The 18581-nt window shown below is 41.7% G+C and overlaps 1 protein-coding gene across 3 annotated transcripts in view; it reads left to right on the top strand.

Moving 5' to 3' along the window:
- The window catches only part of LOC124037922 (seizure protein 6 homolog), a 76617-nt gene extending 65200 nt beyond the window's left edge, over positions 1 to 11417 (top strand). For 2 of the 3 annotated variants that reach the window (XM_046353181.1, XM_046353180.1), the window contains exons 14-19: positions 6027 to 6221; positions 7615 to 7806; positions 7964 to 8002; positions 8795 to 8912; positions 9110 to 9221; positions 10000 to 11417. In XM_046353181.1, coding sequence (XP_046209137.1) covers positions 6027 to 6221; positions 7615 to 7806; positions 7964 to 8002; positions 8795 to 8912; positions 9110 to 9221; positions 10000 to 10029 — 686 coding nt within the window. In that variant the 3' untranslated portion in view covers positions 10030 to 11417. The remainder of the gene's footprint in view (positions 1 to 6026; positions 6222 to 7614; positions 7807 to 7963; positions 8003 to 8794; positions 8913 to 9109; positions 9222 to 9999) is intronic. The other variant, XM_046353182.1, reaches the window with a different exon arrangement.
- Positions 11418 to 18581: the final 7164 nt, after the last annotated feature.

The following is an 18581-nucleotide window of genomic DNA, read 5'->3' on the forward strand; positions in this document are numbered from 1 at the left end:
TACATTGTGTGCAAACGGCGTGAGGAGGTAGGCGAATAATTACAATTTAGCAGATTAACACTGAAGTGATAAATGATCAGATGGTCATGTACAAGTAGAGATATTGGTGTGCAAAACAGCAGAAAAGTAAATAAATAAAAACAGTATGGGGATGAGGTAGGTAAATTGGGTGGGCTATTTACCGATGGACTATGTAAAGCTGCAGCGATCGGTTAGCTGCTCAGATAGCAGATGTTTAAAGTTGGTAAGTGAGATAAAAGTCTCCAACTTCAACGATCGGTGCTAAGGTACAGTGCCTTGCGAAAGTATTCGGCCCCCTTGAACTTTGCAACCTTTTGCCACATTTCAGGCTTCAAACATAAAGATATAAAACTGTATTTTTTTGTGAAGAATCAACAACAAGTGGGACACAATCATGAAGTGGAACGACATTTATTGGATATTTCAAACTTTTTTAACAAATCAAAAACTGAAAAATTGGGCGTGCAAAATTATTCAGCCCCCTTAAGTTAATACTTTGTAGCGCCACCTTTTGCTGCGATGACAGCTGTAAGTCGCTTGGGGTATGTCTCTATCAGTTTTGCACATCGAGAGACTGAAATTTTTTCCCATTCCTCCTTACAAAACAGCTCGAGCTCAGTGAGGTTGGATGGAGAGCATTTGTGAACAGCAGTTTTCAGTTCTTTCCACCGATTCTTGATTGGATTCAGGTCTGGACTTTGACTTGGCCATTCTAACACCTGGATATGTTTATTTTTGAACCATTCCATTGTAGATTTTGCTTTATGTTTTGGATCATTGTCTTGTTGGAAGACAAATCTCCGTCCCAGTCTCAGGACTTTTGCAGACTCCATCAGGTTTTCTTCCAGAATGGTCCTGTATTTGGCTCCATCCATCTTCCCATCAATTTTAACCATCTTCCCTGTCCCTGCTGAAGAAAAGCAGGCCCAAACCCTGATGCTGCCACCACCATGTTTGACAGTGGGGATGGTGTTCAGGGTGATGAGCTGTGTTGCTTTTACGCCAAACATAACGTTTTGCATTGTTGCCAAAAAGTTCAATTTTGGTTTCATCTGACCAGAGCACCTTCTTCCACATGTTTGGTGTGTCTCCCACGTGGCTTGTGGCAAACTTTAAACGACACTTTTTATGGATATCTTTAAGAAATGGCTTTCTTCTTGCCACTCTTCCATAATAAAGGCCAGATTTGTGCAATATATGACTGATTGTTGTCCTATGGACAGAGTCTCCCACCTCAGCTGTAGATCTCTGCAGTTCATCCAGAGTGATCATGGGCCTCCTGGCTGCATCTCTGATCAGTCTTCTCCTTGTATGAGCTGAAAGTTTAGAGGGATGGCCAGGTCTTGGTAGATGTGCAGTGGTCTGATACTCCTTCCATTTCAATATTATCGCTTGCACAGTGCTCCTTGGGATGTTTAAAGCTTGGGAAAAAAAATTGTATCCAAATCCGGCTTTAAACTTCTTCACAACAGTATCTCGGACGTTCCTGGTGTGTTCCTTGTTCTTCATGATGCTCTCTGCGCTTTTAACGGACCTCTGAGACTATCACAGTGCAGGTGCATTTATACGGAGACTTGATTACACACAGGTGGATTGTATTTATCATCATTAGTCATTTAGGTCTACATTGGATCATTCAGAGATCCTCACTGAACTTCTGGAGAGAGTTTGCTGCACTGAAAGTAAAGGGGCTGAATAATTTTGCACGCCCAATTTTTCAGTTTTTGATTTGTTAAAAAAGTTTGAAATATCCAATAAATGTCGTTCCACTTCATATTTGTGTCCCACTTGTTGTTGATTCTTCACAAAAAAATACAGTTTTATATGTTTATGTTTGAAGCCTGAAATGTGGCAAAAGGTCGCAAAGTTCAAGGGGGCCGAATACTTTCGCAAGGCACTGTAGTTGACCACACACAGATAAGATATTACTTCAAATCCTATTATAACAATTGGATGACTTTGGGTGTTTCAGTAAGCAACAATTTGTTGCCTTCATTAGCCTACTTTATTCCAATATTTCTGTCATTCAGGGATATTTATTCCCATAGTAATTCGTTATGGATCAATACAGATGTGGTTAGAAAACATTTGGTGCATTTGGTGGGCTATGCAAAGAGGTGGAAGAAGTGATATGCCTCGCAAACATCCATTAATACCGTTAAAATCTCAATGAATAAACCGCAACATGTCGGCTAACACGGAACCCAAACCGGCTGCGCGCGTGCACTATCGTGCATTAATTTATTTTGCCCCCCCCCCCCCACACCAAACGCGATCACGACACGCAGGTTAAAATATCAAAACAAACTCTGAACCCAATGACATTAATTTGGGGACAGGTCAAAAACAATTAAACATGTATGGCAATTTAGCTAGTTAGCTTGCACTTGCTAGCTAACGTTAATTAGCTAGCCGAATCGTTTCTAGTCATCGCTCCTCCTTCCAGGCTTTTTCATTTTTGAACTTATATGGTGATTGGCATCTAACTTACACTTTTACCACGACCGGCAAATAATTTTGTCTTTCAATCGCTCACGTGGGTATAACCAATGAGGAGATGGCACATGGGTACCTGCTTCTATAAACCAATGAGGAGATGGGAGAGGCAGGACTTTCAGCGTGATCTGCGTCAGAAATAGGAATGACTTATATTTTAGCCCTTGGCAACGCAGACCCTCATTGGTGCACGCGAGCAGTGTGGGTGCAGTAATTGAATAACATGGATTTCTAAATTTATTTTGCGGCGCTCACGCACGCGACGTGTCCGGTCTGGTCAGCATGTTAAGGGATTGAATTCACGAATGCATTTGACTTTTTTAAATAGTGTCTGTACTTGTCACACCCTGATCTGTTGCAATTGTCTTTGTGCTTGTCTCTACCCCCCTCCAGGTGTCGCCCATCTTCCCCATTATCCCTAGTGCATTTATACCTGTGTCCTTTGTTTGCCTGTTGCCAGTTCATTTTGTTCGTCAAGCCTACCAGCGGTTTTCACCTTGCTCCTGTGTGTTTCTAGTTCCTGTTTTCTAGTTTTCCCGGTTTTGACCATTCTGCAAACACTGACCCTGAGCCTGCCTGCCGTTCTGTACCTTTTGGCCTCTTATCTGGATTACTGACCTTTGCCTGCCCTTGATCTGTCGTTTTGTGTGCCTCCTGTTCTAGTAATAAACTTTTGTTACTTCAACACTGTCTGCATCTGGGACTTCCCTAAATCGTGATAATACGAACTGGCCATGACTGACCCAGCAGACTCAGACCCACTCCCCCAATGCTGTCTCCCTGCAAGAAGCCACTATTGGAAGACACGAAGAGTTACTTCAATGTCTTATGGAGGGACTCCATACCCTGGCAGAACGCCATGATCAGGCGTACGATACATTGCTGGAGCAATACCGTCACACCCGTAAACTCCCAGCCTACGCCAGTGTGCCGAGAACCCCACTTACCTCCACCAGAGCGCCACGCTGGAGATTCCGGAACCTGCCAGGCTTTTTTCTCCCAGTGCTCCCTTATTTTCGAGCTGCAGCCTTCTTTCTGCAGCCTTCTTCCTCAGACATTCACACCTCCATTACTTTACGAAAATATAGTAAATTTGTGCCACCGTTTAGACTACAAATAGATCTGTGTTCTAACTCCCCCTTGTGATAGGCCCCAAAATGCTATTTTACAGAAACAAATTGACAAGATAATGTCAGCATGCTTATAGGGAAGGATACTCAACAAGCACAGCGCTTACAGAAATGACTGATGATTGGCTGAGAGAAATTGATGATAAAATGAACGTGAGGGCTGTCCTGTTAAAAATCTAATTTTATTTGTCACATACACATGGTTAGCAGATGTTAATGCAAGTGTAGCGAAATGCTTGTGCTTCTAGTTCCGACAATGCAGTAATAACCAACGAGTAATCTCGTCTGTGATGTGTACGCCGAGGAACTTAAAACTTACTACCCTCTCCACTACTGTTCCATCAATATGGATAGGGGGGTGTTCCCTCTGCTGTTTCCTGAAGTCCACAATCATCTCCTTAGTTTTGTTGACGTTGAGTGTGAGGTTATTTTCCTGACACCAGGGCCCTCACTTCCTCCCTGTAGGCCGTCTCGTCGTTGTTGTTAATCAAGCCTACCACTGTAGTGTCGTCTGCAAACTTGATGATTGAGTTGGACGCGTGCATGGCCACGCAGTTGTGGGTGAACAGGGAGTACAGGAGAGGGCTCATGAGTAGGTTGGTTTTTTTGCAGATCCAAGGTTACGACTGTTCAGAATGATGATATGATAAGAGGTAATGATTAATAAGATTACTGTTTATCGATGTAATAGATATATATCTTATAGAGTTTAATTCTGGAAATGGTAACTCTTTAAACAACCTCTTCTGTGGTGCCCCAAATTCCTAATGAGTTAGTTGTTACATGATTTATTTAATCGAGTAACAATTAAACTGTTAAGGTTTTCTTGCGGTGAAGGAGAGGAGGACCAAAATGCAGCGTGGTTAATTCGATACATCTTTAATGAAGATGATACACGAACAATACAAAAACGTAACGTGAAAACCTAAACAGCCTTATCTGGTGCAAACAAACACTGAGACAGGAACAATCACCCACAAAACACTCAAAGAATATGGTTCCCAATCAGAGACAACGATAAACACCTGCCTCTGATTGAGAACCACTTCAGGCAACCATAGACTTTTCTAGATAACCCCACTATACCACAATCCCAATACCTACAAAAAATAAACACAAAAAAACACACCACATAATAAACCCATGTTTAGAGAAAAAAAGTTGACTGCCCTGACCAAAATAATAAAGAAAACACAAACTACTAAGACCAGGACCGTGACATAAACATAGTCAGTGGATGAAATAAATAACAGTCATCAGATTAATACAAGTAAAGTCACAACAGGAGTTTCATATGTCTTTTTTCAAAATAAGCAAAGCTAATCGTACTATGGTTCATAAGTGGCAGGTTGCCTCAATAGCTGCAGAATTTATTGTCAACTTTTGCATGCAAACCCCACTTTGGGAACGTAATGCCAAGGTACCAGAGGACAATAGACTCAACATTACAATTCAGCATGATACATGTGTCACCAAAATATATTTAATTAACATATTATTTTTTATGTTATGATTTTCTCAAGCTATATATTTCATAAATATATTCTGGAAATACAGTATATGTAAATATATATATTTTCCCCCTCATATACTGTATGTACATACACTGAGTGTACAAGACATTAGGAACACCTTCCTAATATTGAGTTGCACCCCTTTTTGCCCTCAGAAGAGCATCAGTTCGTCGGGGCATGGATTCTACAAGGTGTCGAAAGCGTTCCACAGGGATGCTGGCCCATGTTGACCCCAATGCTTCCCACCACAGGAGGCTGCTGAGGGGAGGACGGCTCATAATAATGTCTGGAATGGAGCAAATGGAATAACGTCAAAACCATGTGTTTGATGTATTTGATACCACTCCACTCATTCCGCTTCAGCCGTTACCACAGGGTCAGCCCTCCCCAATTAAGGTGCCACCAACCTCCTGTGCTTCCCACAGTTGTGTCAAGTTGGCTGGATGTCCTTTGGGTGGAGGACAATTATTCCAAGCAGCGTTGAAGTTCTTGATACACTCAAACCGGTGCGTCTAGTTGATACCCCGTTCAAAGGCACTTAAATATTTTGTCTTGCACATTCACCCTCTAAATGGCACATGTACACAATCCATGTCTCCAATGTTTTAACTGGTGACATCAGTAAGGGATCATAACTGGTCATGGAAAGAACAGGTGTTCCTAATGTTTTTTATACTCAGTGTATATTATAATGCATTCATTTTCTGTATGGGTTTATTCAGGGACAGTGGACAATCATCTACATATCAGAAAATAAGTGTGCCGGAGTTCACTCATTTAGCTCTGTTTCATCTGTAGTACCAGGGTAGATAAAACAATATATACAAATATTAGATCATGTCTTTTATACCCTTATCGTCCACAGTCCAGCAGTGTCCTGATCCGGGGGAGGTGGTGAATGGAGCACGTTCGGTACGCCCAGAGTCTGGATTTGCTGTTGGAACGGTGGTGCGCTTCTCCTGTAACCAGGGTTACCAGCTGGAGGGCCCTGGTCAGATCTCCTGCCATGGACGGGATACGGGCACCCCCAAGTGGAGTGACCGCAGCCCCAAATGTGTCTGTGAGTCACTCCCCTGGGTGTTTGTCTGTGTGTGTTGAGATGGATGTCAAACTGTAATCCTATGGGATTATACAGTGCCTTCAGAAAGTATTCACACCCCTTGACATTTCCACATTTTGTTGTGTTACAAGGTGGATTAGAATAGATGTAATTGTCTTTTTTGTCAATGACCAACACATAATACTGTAATGTCAAATTGGAAGAAAAATTCTAACATTTGTAAAAATATATAAAAATAAAACACTAATATATTGTATCTGGATTAGATAAATATTCAGCCCCCTGAGTTGAATCAGCTTTGGCAGTGATTACAGCTGAGTCTTTCTGGGTGAGTCTCTAAAAGCTTTCCACACCTTGGCTGTGCAACATTTGCCCATTTATTATTTTCCAAATTCTTCAAGCTCAGTCAAATTGGTTGTTGATCAATACTAGACAACTATTTTCAGGTCTTGCCATAGATTTTCAAGCAGATTTCACTCGGCCACTCAGGAACATTCATTGTCTTGGTAATCAACTCCAGTGTAGATTTGGCCTTGTGCTTTAGGTTATTGTCCTGCTGAAATGTGAATTCATCTCCCAGTGTCTGTTTTAAAGTCACCTTCGGCCTCATGGTGAAATCTCTGAGCGGTTTCCTTCCTCTCCAACAAGTGAGTTAGGAAGGACGCCTGTATCTTTGTAGTGACTAGGTGTATTGATACACCATCCAAACTGTAATTTATAACTTAACCTTGCTCAAAGTAATATTCAATGTCTACTTTTACATTTTTTACCCATCTACCAATAGATCTTTGTGGTTCAATCTGTGTTTGAAAATCACTGCTCACTTGAGTGACCTTACAGATAGTTGTATGTGTGGGGTACAGAGACAAGGTAGTCATTGAAAAAATCATGTTAAAAACGTTTATTGCACACAGAGTGAGTCCATGCAATTTATGTGACTTGTTAAGCACATTTTTACTCCTGCATTTATTTAGGCTTGCCATAACAAAGGGGTTGAATACTTATTGACTCAATACATTTTAGCTTTTCATTTGAAATTCATTTGTAAACATTTCGAAAAAATATAATTCTACTTTCACATTATCTGGTATTGTGTGTAGGCCAGGGAAAAATAATCTCAGTTTAATCCAACTTAAATTATACAACAAAATGTGGAAAAGGGGCTGTTAATACTTTCTGAAGGCATTGCTCTTTCTCTCTCTCTCTCTCTCTCTCTCTCTCTCTCTCTCTCTCTCTCTCTCTCTCTCTCTCTCTCTCTCTCTCTCTCTCTCTCTCTCTCTCTCTCTCTCTCTCTCTCTCTCTCTCTCTCTCTCTCTCTCTCTCTCTCTCTCTCTCTCTCTCTCTCTCTCTCTCTCTCCTCTCTCTCTTATCTTTATTTCCTTTCCCAAAACAGTGAAGTATGACCCATGCCCAAACCCAGGTGTGCCAGACAATGGTTACCAGACATTGTACAAGCATAGCTACCAGGCAGGAGAGGCGCTACGTTTTTTCTGCTATGAGGGCTATGAACTCATTGGGGAGGTTATTATCAACTGTGTCCCGGGCCACCCATCTCAATGGAACAGTCCACCACCCTTCTGCAAAGGTGACAATCTACATTGGACTGCTGGAAATGAGGATGAGGGGTTAGAGGGGTTTCAAGAAATTCTGCATGAGAATTGAAACACTTGAACATATGGTAAAGAGTGAATGAGGAATGATGAACTTATAATAATAATAATCTGCATTTCTCTATCTATCAGTGGCATACGAGGAGCTGTTGGATGATCATAAATTAGAAGGTGATTTTCGTCTCCCTCTACATCTTCTTTAGGGGAATTTCGACACTTTTCAACCTCATATTCATTCTCCAGTTCCTTACAAAGACTATGAGATTCATGGTGACACAGGGAGAAGGAAAATGCCTCCCCCTGGCTAAAACTCATAGTAGGTTTTTTATTTGTATTTTGTTTTTACTTTTTTAAAGCTTTTAATGCAACTTTATGATGTCATGACATTTCTTCTTATCTCTAACGACAGAACATTGAAACGTCATGGTAAACCAATTTTCAACATAGACAAACCTTGTATGATGAATTTGTACTTTTGAAACAATGTCATATCTTCACTTTATCTCCACTATGAGATATTTTTAAATCCAATTTACCAACAAGTTAATACTTGTTATTTTGGATTCACGTCTCCATCTCAACCAAAAATCAACGTTGAAGACTTAATGCAGGGATTCAATCTGATCACGGGTTGTGGAATATGTGGATTTTAAGGTCAATGTTCCTGCGTTCATGGAGATCACCTTCACGGTAAATGCTGCAGATTCCGGCTCAATCATGGGAACACATTGGGAATTCTACAAACTTTTGGCTGTCATTTTGATTGGGTGAATATAGATTGTAATCTCATTGGATCAATGACTCAACCAAATATTACCCTATTGCCCACGTTGAAATTATGTGGTGTGCTCAGTGGGATAGTGCTGGAAATAATGAAAATGACCTTGACATTTGGTGGAATTCCCCTTTAATCGTCTTGATTTAACTTCTTCTTTCATTTATTATTTTGGATTACTTCCCTAGTATCCCAGTCATTGGAGCCCTCCCACCAGATGCTAAGTGAGAACATTGCCTTGGCAATCATCCTGCCAATCATCCTGGTCATCCTTCTGATTGGTGGAATCTACATGTATTACACAAAGTACGTACTGCGCAGTTCAGCAGTCACAATTAAAATGCATTCTTCTTACTTTCACCAAATATTGCCATGGTTTGACCGAACACACACACACACACATACATTCATACAAGAGTACTGAGCCATTGCATAGATCAGATATCAGAAGTTGACTGTATGCTTTATTCTCTCCCTTTAACATTTATTTCCCTCTCCCTCAGTGTATGTAGACTGCAGTGGAAGCCACTTTTCTGGAAGTCTCTTTCTCACACCCACTCATACAGCCCAATTACTGTGGAGTCTGACTTCAACAACCCTCTATACGAGGCAGGGGTGAGTATTTTCTCTATTTTTGCCTAATGTGTAAGTATTGCTCAAGCGCTCTCACTTTGGGGCTAGATTCTATCAGACCCGTGCTAGCCAACATAGCGGTTGTTTTGGAAGTCTCTGAGGTGGAACTCCGTTAGAGCTGTCAAATCTACAAGAGGTTCCTTGCGTTACCCTATCACAGACTCTGCCATTGGATGCAACGAAACCACACCCAACTTTATACCCGACAAGTCATGCAGTCGCATGACACGTTCAAACACTCAAATGTGTGATGTTCTATTGTCTACAACTCGATTAAACTGATAGGCTAAAAATCCCCCCATCCAAATTAACTTGAAAACCTGCATTAGCCTGTCATTATTTTTTTTTATGGATAGCCCTGTCTGTGTAACCAACTGGGAATCAAACCCAGGTTATTGGTATAACTAAACCACCAAGTAAAATTGTTCTATCTATGTCACTAAGCTAGAGTTTAATGTAGAGCTCATGTACAGGTATATTGTATCAACTTTAATAAATTGACTTTTTTTTCCAACTTTTCACCTTTTGGCTAGTATTTAGGAAAATATTCTCTGTAACTTTACTTTTTATTTGTCTGGAAGTTGAAATGCTATTGACTGTAGGTTAACGAGAAGTGAATACTCTAGTCCATTGCTTATGAATCCTGGAGGTTGCATGTCCTAAACTGCTGAGGATATTTTGCTGTAGCATTTAAAACCAACTATTTTCTTCTTCAAATTAATTGTTATTCGGGTCTGTTGTATTGCTACCTGGTTCCTAGGACACACGGGAGTATGAGGTGTCCATTTGAAGAAGAAACGTCTTGAGAAGAATTAAAACCCACAGATAGAGAGATCTGGAGGAAGAGGAACAACTTTTTTTTTCTTTCAGATGACTTCTTTCACTCCCCTCATCTCCCATCTCGCTATTTCCTCTTCCCTGCCTCTCTTTCATTCTCTCTCTTTATCTTTGAGTTTGTGTCTTTACAGCTCACTTTTCTTTTGTGTGTCTCTCTAATTTCTCAGTCGCTCTTTCTGTCAGTGATTGTACGTTTGCGTCTCCTTGGGCCAGATTCAATCCGATCGTGTTTAAGCCGCTAAGCACATTTTAAAGGCAATGTTCCAGCGCTAGTGGAGACGGCATTCACGGTAAATGCTGCATATGTCGGTTCAATTGGAAATTTCCTTTAAATGTCAATCGCACTTTAACGTGGATTTTCCATGGCCCAGATTGAATCTAGGCCCTTGTCTTCATCTGTTCATAGTGTGCAGCGATGACTGTCTCCCAGTGGTGTGCTGTTTTCCACAGTCCAACTTTTTGTCTAAAATTAGGATTGGTGCCTTACAGAGGTCAAGTGGTGGATAATATGGAAGGAGAGACATAAAGAGGGAGAGCCAGAGAGGGAGAAAGAGGGAGTGCCGAGATATATTTATGAGGTAAATAATGAAAAGGGAAAGACAGGAATGCAGACACACTCTCTCTCATGCTCAGTTGCACACAGTATACACACACAGACAGACAGACAGAGAGAGAGAGAGAGAGAGAGAGAGAGAGAGAGAGAGAGAGAGAGAGAGAGAGAGAGAGAGAGAGAGAGAGAGAGAGAGAGAGAGAGAGAGACATTGAATGTAAATATTTGGTGGAATATTGAGGCTCATATATACAGAAAATTCAGTGGCAAAATATGACATTGCATAATGTATCTTCATGTTTCAACTCTCGTTGCCATAGTAAAATGTAAAATTACAAAGCCAGCATTTCATATTGTTCTTTGCCATTTTTGAAGTGTATTTCCACTTGATGTTGAATGACATTGAGAAAAAGGTAAGGACCTGAATGTTGTCACGCTTATAGCACGCAATGATTGTATATTTTACCGCTTCTGCTGAATCATGTTATTATGATTATCAACGATTATCATTGTTATCAGTGCAAATTTGAAGTTGTTGTATATGCACAATGTTGAAGAAAATAAGCTAACTTGGCTGCTTGCTGTGATGCAGTATTTAACTGATATGTTTTTTGAATTTCTTACCAACTGGTTATTGTCTGAACAGTAAATCTACTTTAATTCATTGTGCAAATATGGGGGTCCAGGGGACTCTTTTGCATTGTAAAGGTATTATTTGCATTATATTTTGTCATGAAGGCATTATTTATTTGCTGAAATTTAAGATTAAATCAAAGTCTGAATGGTGAAAAGAGGTCTTGTCTTCATTAAATACCAAATGTTTGTAGTCCTTGTGTGGCTCAGTTGGTAGAGCATGGTCCTTGCAATGCCAAGGTTGTAGGTTTGATTCCCATGGGGGACCAGTATGAAAATGTATGCACTCACAACTGTAAACCGCTCTGTATAAAAGCATCTGCTATATTCTTTAAAAAATTGTTATAGCTTTTAAAGTCTATTGTGCATGTACAGAAGACTGAATGCCCAAGACAAAATATCAGATGTGTACATTGTTTAAGTTTGATCTGTTATACTCCATGGAGGAACTGCTCTTTGGAGGAACAATCACACCAATTTAATCTGTTAATCAGATTGAGGAACAAATTGAGTTGACCAACCCTTTAAGCCTGTCAACCATATTTAATGACACAGGAGATAAGGGTGACAGCACATACTAATTGATACAAAAACACCAATCAAACACAGAGTGGGAAGGAGAAATGCAGTGACACATAAATACGGTGAGGAATGGGTCACACAGGAAAATAAACCCAAAACAGTGTTGTGGTTCTGTAAGTCACCAAATAACAGTAAATGAGCAATTCTAGCATGTGATGTCTGTGCAAATTGGTATCACTTTCATTGTGTTGGCCTATTTCCAGATAGTCAAAAGGATGTGGAATGTACAGCAATTGCTAAATGGATTTAGTCTTAAAGGGGACTGTGACACATTTACTGTATACATGCATTGCTAGTGACAACAAGGTGAAATTAAACAAAATAGTTCAAACAGAGAATGTAAATGAGGCTATGGTTCGAAACCTATTGCCCGTGGAGTGTTTAAAAGAGGGAACGTCAACTGCTCAGGGAAGACACTCAGACTGCCAGCATTTCTGTACCCCCCGCTATTGTTCTCTCTTGCCTGACCTTCAGCTAGCGAGGTATGTTGTCCTTGGCTCTGCAATTTTTCAATCTAAAACCGTGGTGCCTGAGAGCTGTGACTGCGCCAGGGGCTAACATATTGTGCGTTGTCTCTTCGTGCGCAGGGCAAATAAAAATCCAACAAGCAGACCTCCAGTTGTGGCAGTGTCCTCATTAAATTACACAACGCAGAACGAACCACGCTACACAGACAATAGACTTTACAAATGACATGCCTTTAAAAACATTAACATGTAGTGTGCGTACGTGCGGCTCAATCAAATCTCAGACACCCAAGATATTGGGAATTAATACTACCACTTAGAGACAGAAAGTTGTGGTAGAGGTTTATCAGAAGAGGAAATCATAAGCTTTATGAAAACTGAATCAGATGAACAGCGTATAACTGGAGATGTTGACGTCAAAATAAGCGAGGATACACTGAAATTGGTTTTGTCAGATGAGGCACATTTTGGAGGTTTCGGCATATTTTTATTTAACTAGGCAAGTCGGTTAAGAACAAATTCTTATCTTCAATGACTGCCTAGGAACAGTGGGTTAACTGCCTTGTTCAGGGGCAGAAAGACAGATTTGTACCTTGTCAGCTCGGGGATTCGAACTTGCAACCTTTCAGTTACTAGCCCAACGCTAACCACTAGGCTAGCCCTGGAGGGTTCAGGAATGTGGAGGGTTCAGGCACCTCTGTTGCTATAAATGTGTATTTTCCTTAATATGTTTTGTAATTTTGTATATTGTATGTGTTTGATGTATTTATACAGGGCTCATCTGTAAAAGGGGCAGTAGTCTCAGACTTATTAAAAATAAAAAAATACCACTCCAAATAATGGTGTGTTTACATTGATTCGTGATGAATGGGATATTCATCACGACTGCATTGAGGACATCGTCCCCACAGTGACTGTACGTACATACCCCAACCAGACGCTGAGCTAAAGGGTAGAGCTGCTGCTTTGAAGGTGTGGGACTCTAACCCGGAAGCTTACAAGAAATCCAGCTATGCCCTGCAACGAACCATCAAACAGGCAAAGCGTCAATACAGGGCCAAGATTGAATCATACTACACCGGCTCCGACGCTCGTCGAATGTGGCAGGGCTTGCAAACTATTACAGACTACAAAGGGAAGCACAGCCGCGAGCTGCCCAGTAATACGAGCCTACCAGACGAGCTAAATCACTTCTATGCTCGCTTCGAGGCAAGCAACACTGAGGCATGCATGAGAGCATTAGCTGTTCCGGACGACTGTGTGATCACGCTCTCCGTAGCCGACGTGAGTAAGACCTTTAAACAGGTCAACATACACACAGCTGCGGGGCCAGACGGATTACCAGGACGTGTGCTCCGGGCATGTGCTGACCAACTGACAGGTGTCTTCACTGACATTTTCCTGATTGTGTCTGTAATACCAACATGCTTCAAGCAGACCACCATAGTCCCTGTGCCCAAGAACACAAAGGCAACCTGCCTAAATGACTACAGACCCGTAGCACTCACGTCCGTAGCCATGAAGTGCTTTGAAAGGCTGGTAATGGCTCACATCAACACCATTATCCCAGAAACCCTAGACCCACTCCAATCTGCATACCCGCCCAAACAGATCCACAGAGGACGCAATCTCTATTGCACTCCACACTGCCCTTTCCCACCTGGACAAAAGGAACACCTATGTGAGAATGCTGTTCATTGACTACAGCTCAGCATTCAACACCATAGTACCCTAAAAGCTCATCACCAAGCTAAGAATCCTGGGACTAAACACCTCCCTCTACAACTGGATCCTGGACTTCCTGACAGGCCACCCCCAGGTGGTGAGGGTAGGTAGCAAAACATCTGCCACGCTGATCCTCAACACTGGAGCTCTCCAGGGGTGTGTGCTCAGTCCCCTCCTGAACTCCCTGTTCACCCACAACTGCATGGCCAGGCACGACTCCAACACCATCATTAAGTTTGCTGACGACACAATAGTGGTAGGCCTGATCACCGACAATGATGAGACAGCCTATAGGGAGGAGGTCAGAGACCTGGCCGGGTGATGCCAGAATAACAACCTATCCCTCAACGTAACCAAGACTAAGGAGATGATTGTGGACTACAGGAAAAGGAGCACCGAGCACGTCCCCATTCTCATTGACGGGGCTGTAGTGGAGCAGGTTGAGAACTTTTCCTTGGTGTCCACATCAACAAAAAACTAGATTGGTTCAAACACACCAAAACAGTTGTGAATAGGGCACGACAAAGCCTATTCCCCCTCAGGAAACTAAAAAGATTTGGCATAGGTCCTGAGATCCTCAAAAGGTTCTACAGCTGCAACATCGAGAGCATCCTGACCGGTTGCATCACTGCCTGGTACGGCAATTGCTCTGGCTCCGCCCGCAAGGCACTTAAGTCCATCACTGGAGCAAAGCTGCCTACCCTCTAGGACCTCTAGGAAGGCCCTAAAAATTGTCAAAGACCCCAGCCACCCCAGTCATAGACTGCCCTCTCTACTACATGGCAAGCGGTAACGGAGTGCCAAGTCTAGGACAAAAAGGCTTCTCAACAGTTTTTACCCCCAAGCTATAAGACTCCTGAACAGGTTGGTTACCCGGACTATTTGCATTGTGTTTCCCCCCCCTCAAACCCTCTTTTACGCTGCTGCTACTCTCTGTTTATCTTATATGCTTAGTCACTTTAACTATACGGTGACCGTCCATAGGTGTTGTCGGAGGCTTCTAGACGCTTCAAGGTGTGGGGAGATTCATGTACATACTGCCTAAATTGGCCCGACCAACCAGTGCTCCCGCACATTGGCTAACCGGGCTATCTGCACTGTGTCCCACCACCCGCCAACCCCTCTTTTTACGCTTCTGCTACTCTCTGTTCATCATAAATGCACAGTCACGTTATGTACATACTACCTCAGTAAGCCTGACTAATAGGTGTCTGTATATAGCCTTGCTACTCTTTTTTCAAATGTCTTTCTACTGTTGTTTTATTACATTTTAGATACAGTTGAATTCGGACGTTTACATACACTTCGGTTGGAGTCATTAAAACGTATTTTTCAAGCACTCCACATGTTTCTTGTTAACAAACTATAGTTTTGGCAAGTTGGTGAGGACATCTACTTTGTGCATGACAAGTAATGTTTCCAACAATTGTTTACAAATATTTCAATTAATCACAAATCCAGTGCGTCAGAAGTTTACAAAAAAGTTGACTGTGCACCCCCAACAGCTTGGAAAATTCCAGAAAATTATGCCATGGCTTTAGAAGCTTCTGATAGGCTAATTGCCATCATTCTAGTCAATTGGAGGTGTACCTGTGGATGTATTTCAAGGCCTACCTTCAAACTCAGTGCCTCTTTGCTTGACATCATGGGCAAATAAAAAGAAATCAGCCAAGACCCCAGAAAAAAAATTGTAGACCTCCACAAGCCTGGTTCATCTTTGGGAGCAGTTTCCAAATGCCTGAAGGTACCACGTTCATCTGTACAAACAATAGAATGCAAGTATAAACACCATGGGACCACGCAGCCGTCATACCGCTCAGGAAGAAGATGTCTCCTAGAGATGAACGTAAAAGTGAAAATCAGGACCTTGTGAAGATGCTGGAGGAAACCGGTACAAAAGTATCTATATCCACAGTAAAACGAGTCCTATATCGATATAACCTGAAAGTCTGCTCTGCAAGGAAGAAGCCACTACTCCAAAACCTCCATAAAAAAGCCAGACTACGGTTTGCAACTGCACTTGTAGATAACGATCAAACTTTTTGGAAAAATGTCCTGTGGTCTGATGAAACAAAAATAGAACCGTTTGGCCGTAATGACCATCGTTATGTTTGGAGGGAAAAGGGAGAGGCTTGCAAGCCAAAGAAGTGTATGTAAGCTTCCGACTTCAACTGTATACAGTACCATTCAAAAGTCCAGAGTTTTTCTTTATTTTTATTTTTACTATTTTCACCATTTTTACCATTTACATACTGTATTTACGGCTCTGACAACTACAAATACCTAGGTGTCTGGTTAGACTGTAAACTCTCCTTACAGACTCACATCAAACATCTCCAATCCAAAGTTAAATCTAGAATTGGCTTCCTATTTCGCAACAAAGCATCCTTCACTCATGCTGCCAAACATACCCTTGTAAAACTGACCATCCTACCAATCCTCAACTTCGGCGATGTCATTTACAAAATAGCCTCCAATACCTACTCAATAAATTGGATGCATTCTATCACAGTACCATCCGTTTTGTCACCAAAGCCCCATATACCTGTACGCTCTTGTTGGCTGGCCCTCGCTTCATACTCGTCCCCAAACACACTGGCTCCAGGTCATCTACAAGAACCCCTTTTTCTCAGCTCGCTGGTCACCATAGCAGCACCCACCTGTAGCACGCTCTCCAGAAGGTATATCTCTCTGGTCACCCCCAAAACCAATTCTTCCTTTAGCCGCCTCTCCTTCCAGTTCTCTGCTGCCAATGACAGGAACGAACTCCAAAAATCTCTGAAACTGGAAACACATCTCCCTCACTAGCTTTAAGCACCAGCTGCCAGAGTAGCTCATAGATTACTGCACCTGTACATAGCCCATCTATAATTTAGCCCAAACAACTACCTCTTTCACTACTGTATTTATTTATTTTGGTCCTTTGCACCCCATTATTTCTATCTCTACCTTGCACACTATTCCACTGCAAATCAATCATTCCAGTGTTTTACTTGCTATATTGTATTTACTTCACCACCATGGCCTTTTTTTCACCTTTACCTCCCTTATCTCACCTCACTTGCTCACATGTATATAGACTTATTTTTTTACTGTATTATTGACTGTATGTTTGTTTCACTCCATGTGTAACTCTGTGTTGTTGTATGTGTCGAACTGCTTTGCTTTATCTTTGCCAGGTCGCAATTGTAAATGAGAACTTGTTCTCAACTTGCCTACCTGGTTAAATAAAGGTGAAATAAAATACATTTGATAACATTCTTCTCCAGTCATTACCATGAGCCCGTTTTCCCCAATTAGGTTGCCACCAACCACCTGTGATCTTTACCAACCCCCTTCTTTCTCTCCCTCCCATCGCTCTCTCTGTTCTGTGGTTTCTAGTGGTGTGATATGCACACATCCATAATACCACTTCTCTACATTTCTATCCTGCAGGTATCCTGGACACGATTTGGGATAAGCACAGTGTTAGGCTTCCACCCCCCCTCCCTCTCCCACCTCAGGAGAAAGTGGTGAGAATGTGGGCTGTAAATCAGGCGGAACATGTGCTGGCCATGACATGCATCAACTAGCTGGTGTCCAAGAACTGTGTGCCGCTGGACTTTGAGGAGTATCTGCTGAGGATGTTTCAGCAGACTTTCTTCCTGCTACAGAGGCTGACAAGGGAGAACAATGCACACACCGTCAAGAGCTGGCTGAAGGAGCTGGACGAGAGGTAGGCCCACACATGGAATTAAATAGAACCTTCAGAAAGTATTCACACCCTTTGACTTTTTCTACATTTTGTTGTTACAAAGTAGGATTAAAATGGATTTAATTGTCTTCTTTTTTCCCCCAATGATCAACAGAAAATACTCTTTCAAATAAGAAAAACAATTCAAAAATCTGTAATAAAAAAAACATGGAAAATAAAACGCTAATATATCTTCATTAAAAAAAGTATTCAACTCCCTGAGTCAATACATGTTAGGATCACTTGGCAGTGATTACAGCTGAGTCTTTCTGAGTAACTCTGTAAGAGCTTTCCACACCTGAATTCAAATCTAATTTTATTTGTCACATGCGCCGAATACAACAGGTGTAGACCTCACAGAATTGTGCAACATTTGTCCATTATTCTTTTCAACATTCGTCAAGCTCTGTCAAATTGGTTGTTGATCATTGCTAGACAACCATTTTCAGGTCTTGACATAGATTTAAGCAGATTTAAGTCAAAACTGTAGCTCGGCCACTCATGAACATTCACGGTTTTCTTGGTAAACAACTCCAGTGTAGATTTGGCCTTGTGTTTTAGGTTATTTTCCTGATGAAAGGTGATTCAATCTTCCGGTGTCTGGTGGAAAGCAGACTGAACCAGGTTTTCATCTAGTGTGCTTAGCCCCATTCCATAAATATTTTATACTGAAAAACTCCCCAGTTCTTAACGATTACAAGCATACCCATAACCCATGATGCAGCCAGCACTATGCTTGAAAATATGGAGAGTGGCAGGTACTCAGGACAAAATGCTAATTACTTTTCCACATTTTTTGCAGTATTGTTGCAAAC

This window comes from Oncorhynchus gorbuscha, linkage group LG06 (assembly GCF_021184085.1).
Source record: "Oncorhynchus gorbuscha isolate QuinsamMale2020 ecotype Even-year linkage group LG06, OgorEven_v1.0, whole genome shotgun sequence".
NCBI lineage: Eukaryota > Metazoa > Chordata > Actinopteri > Salmoniformes > Salmonidae > Oncorhynchus > Oncorhynchus gorbuscha.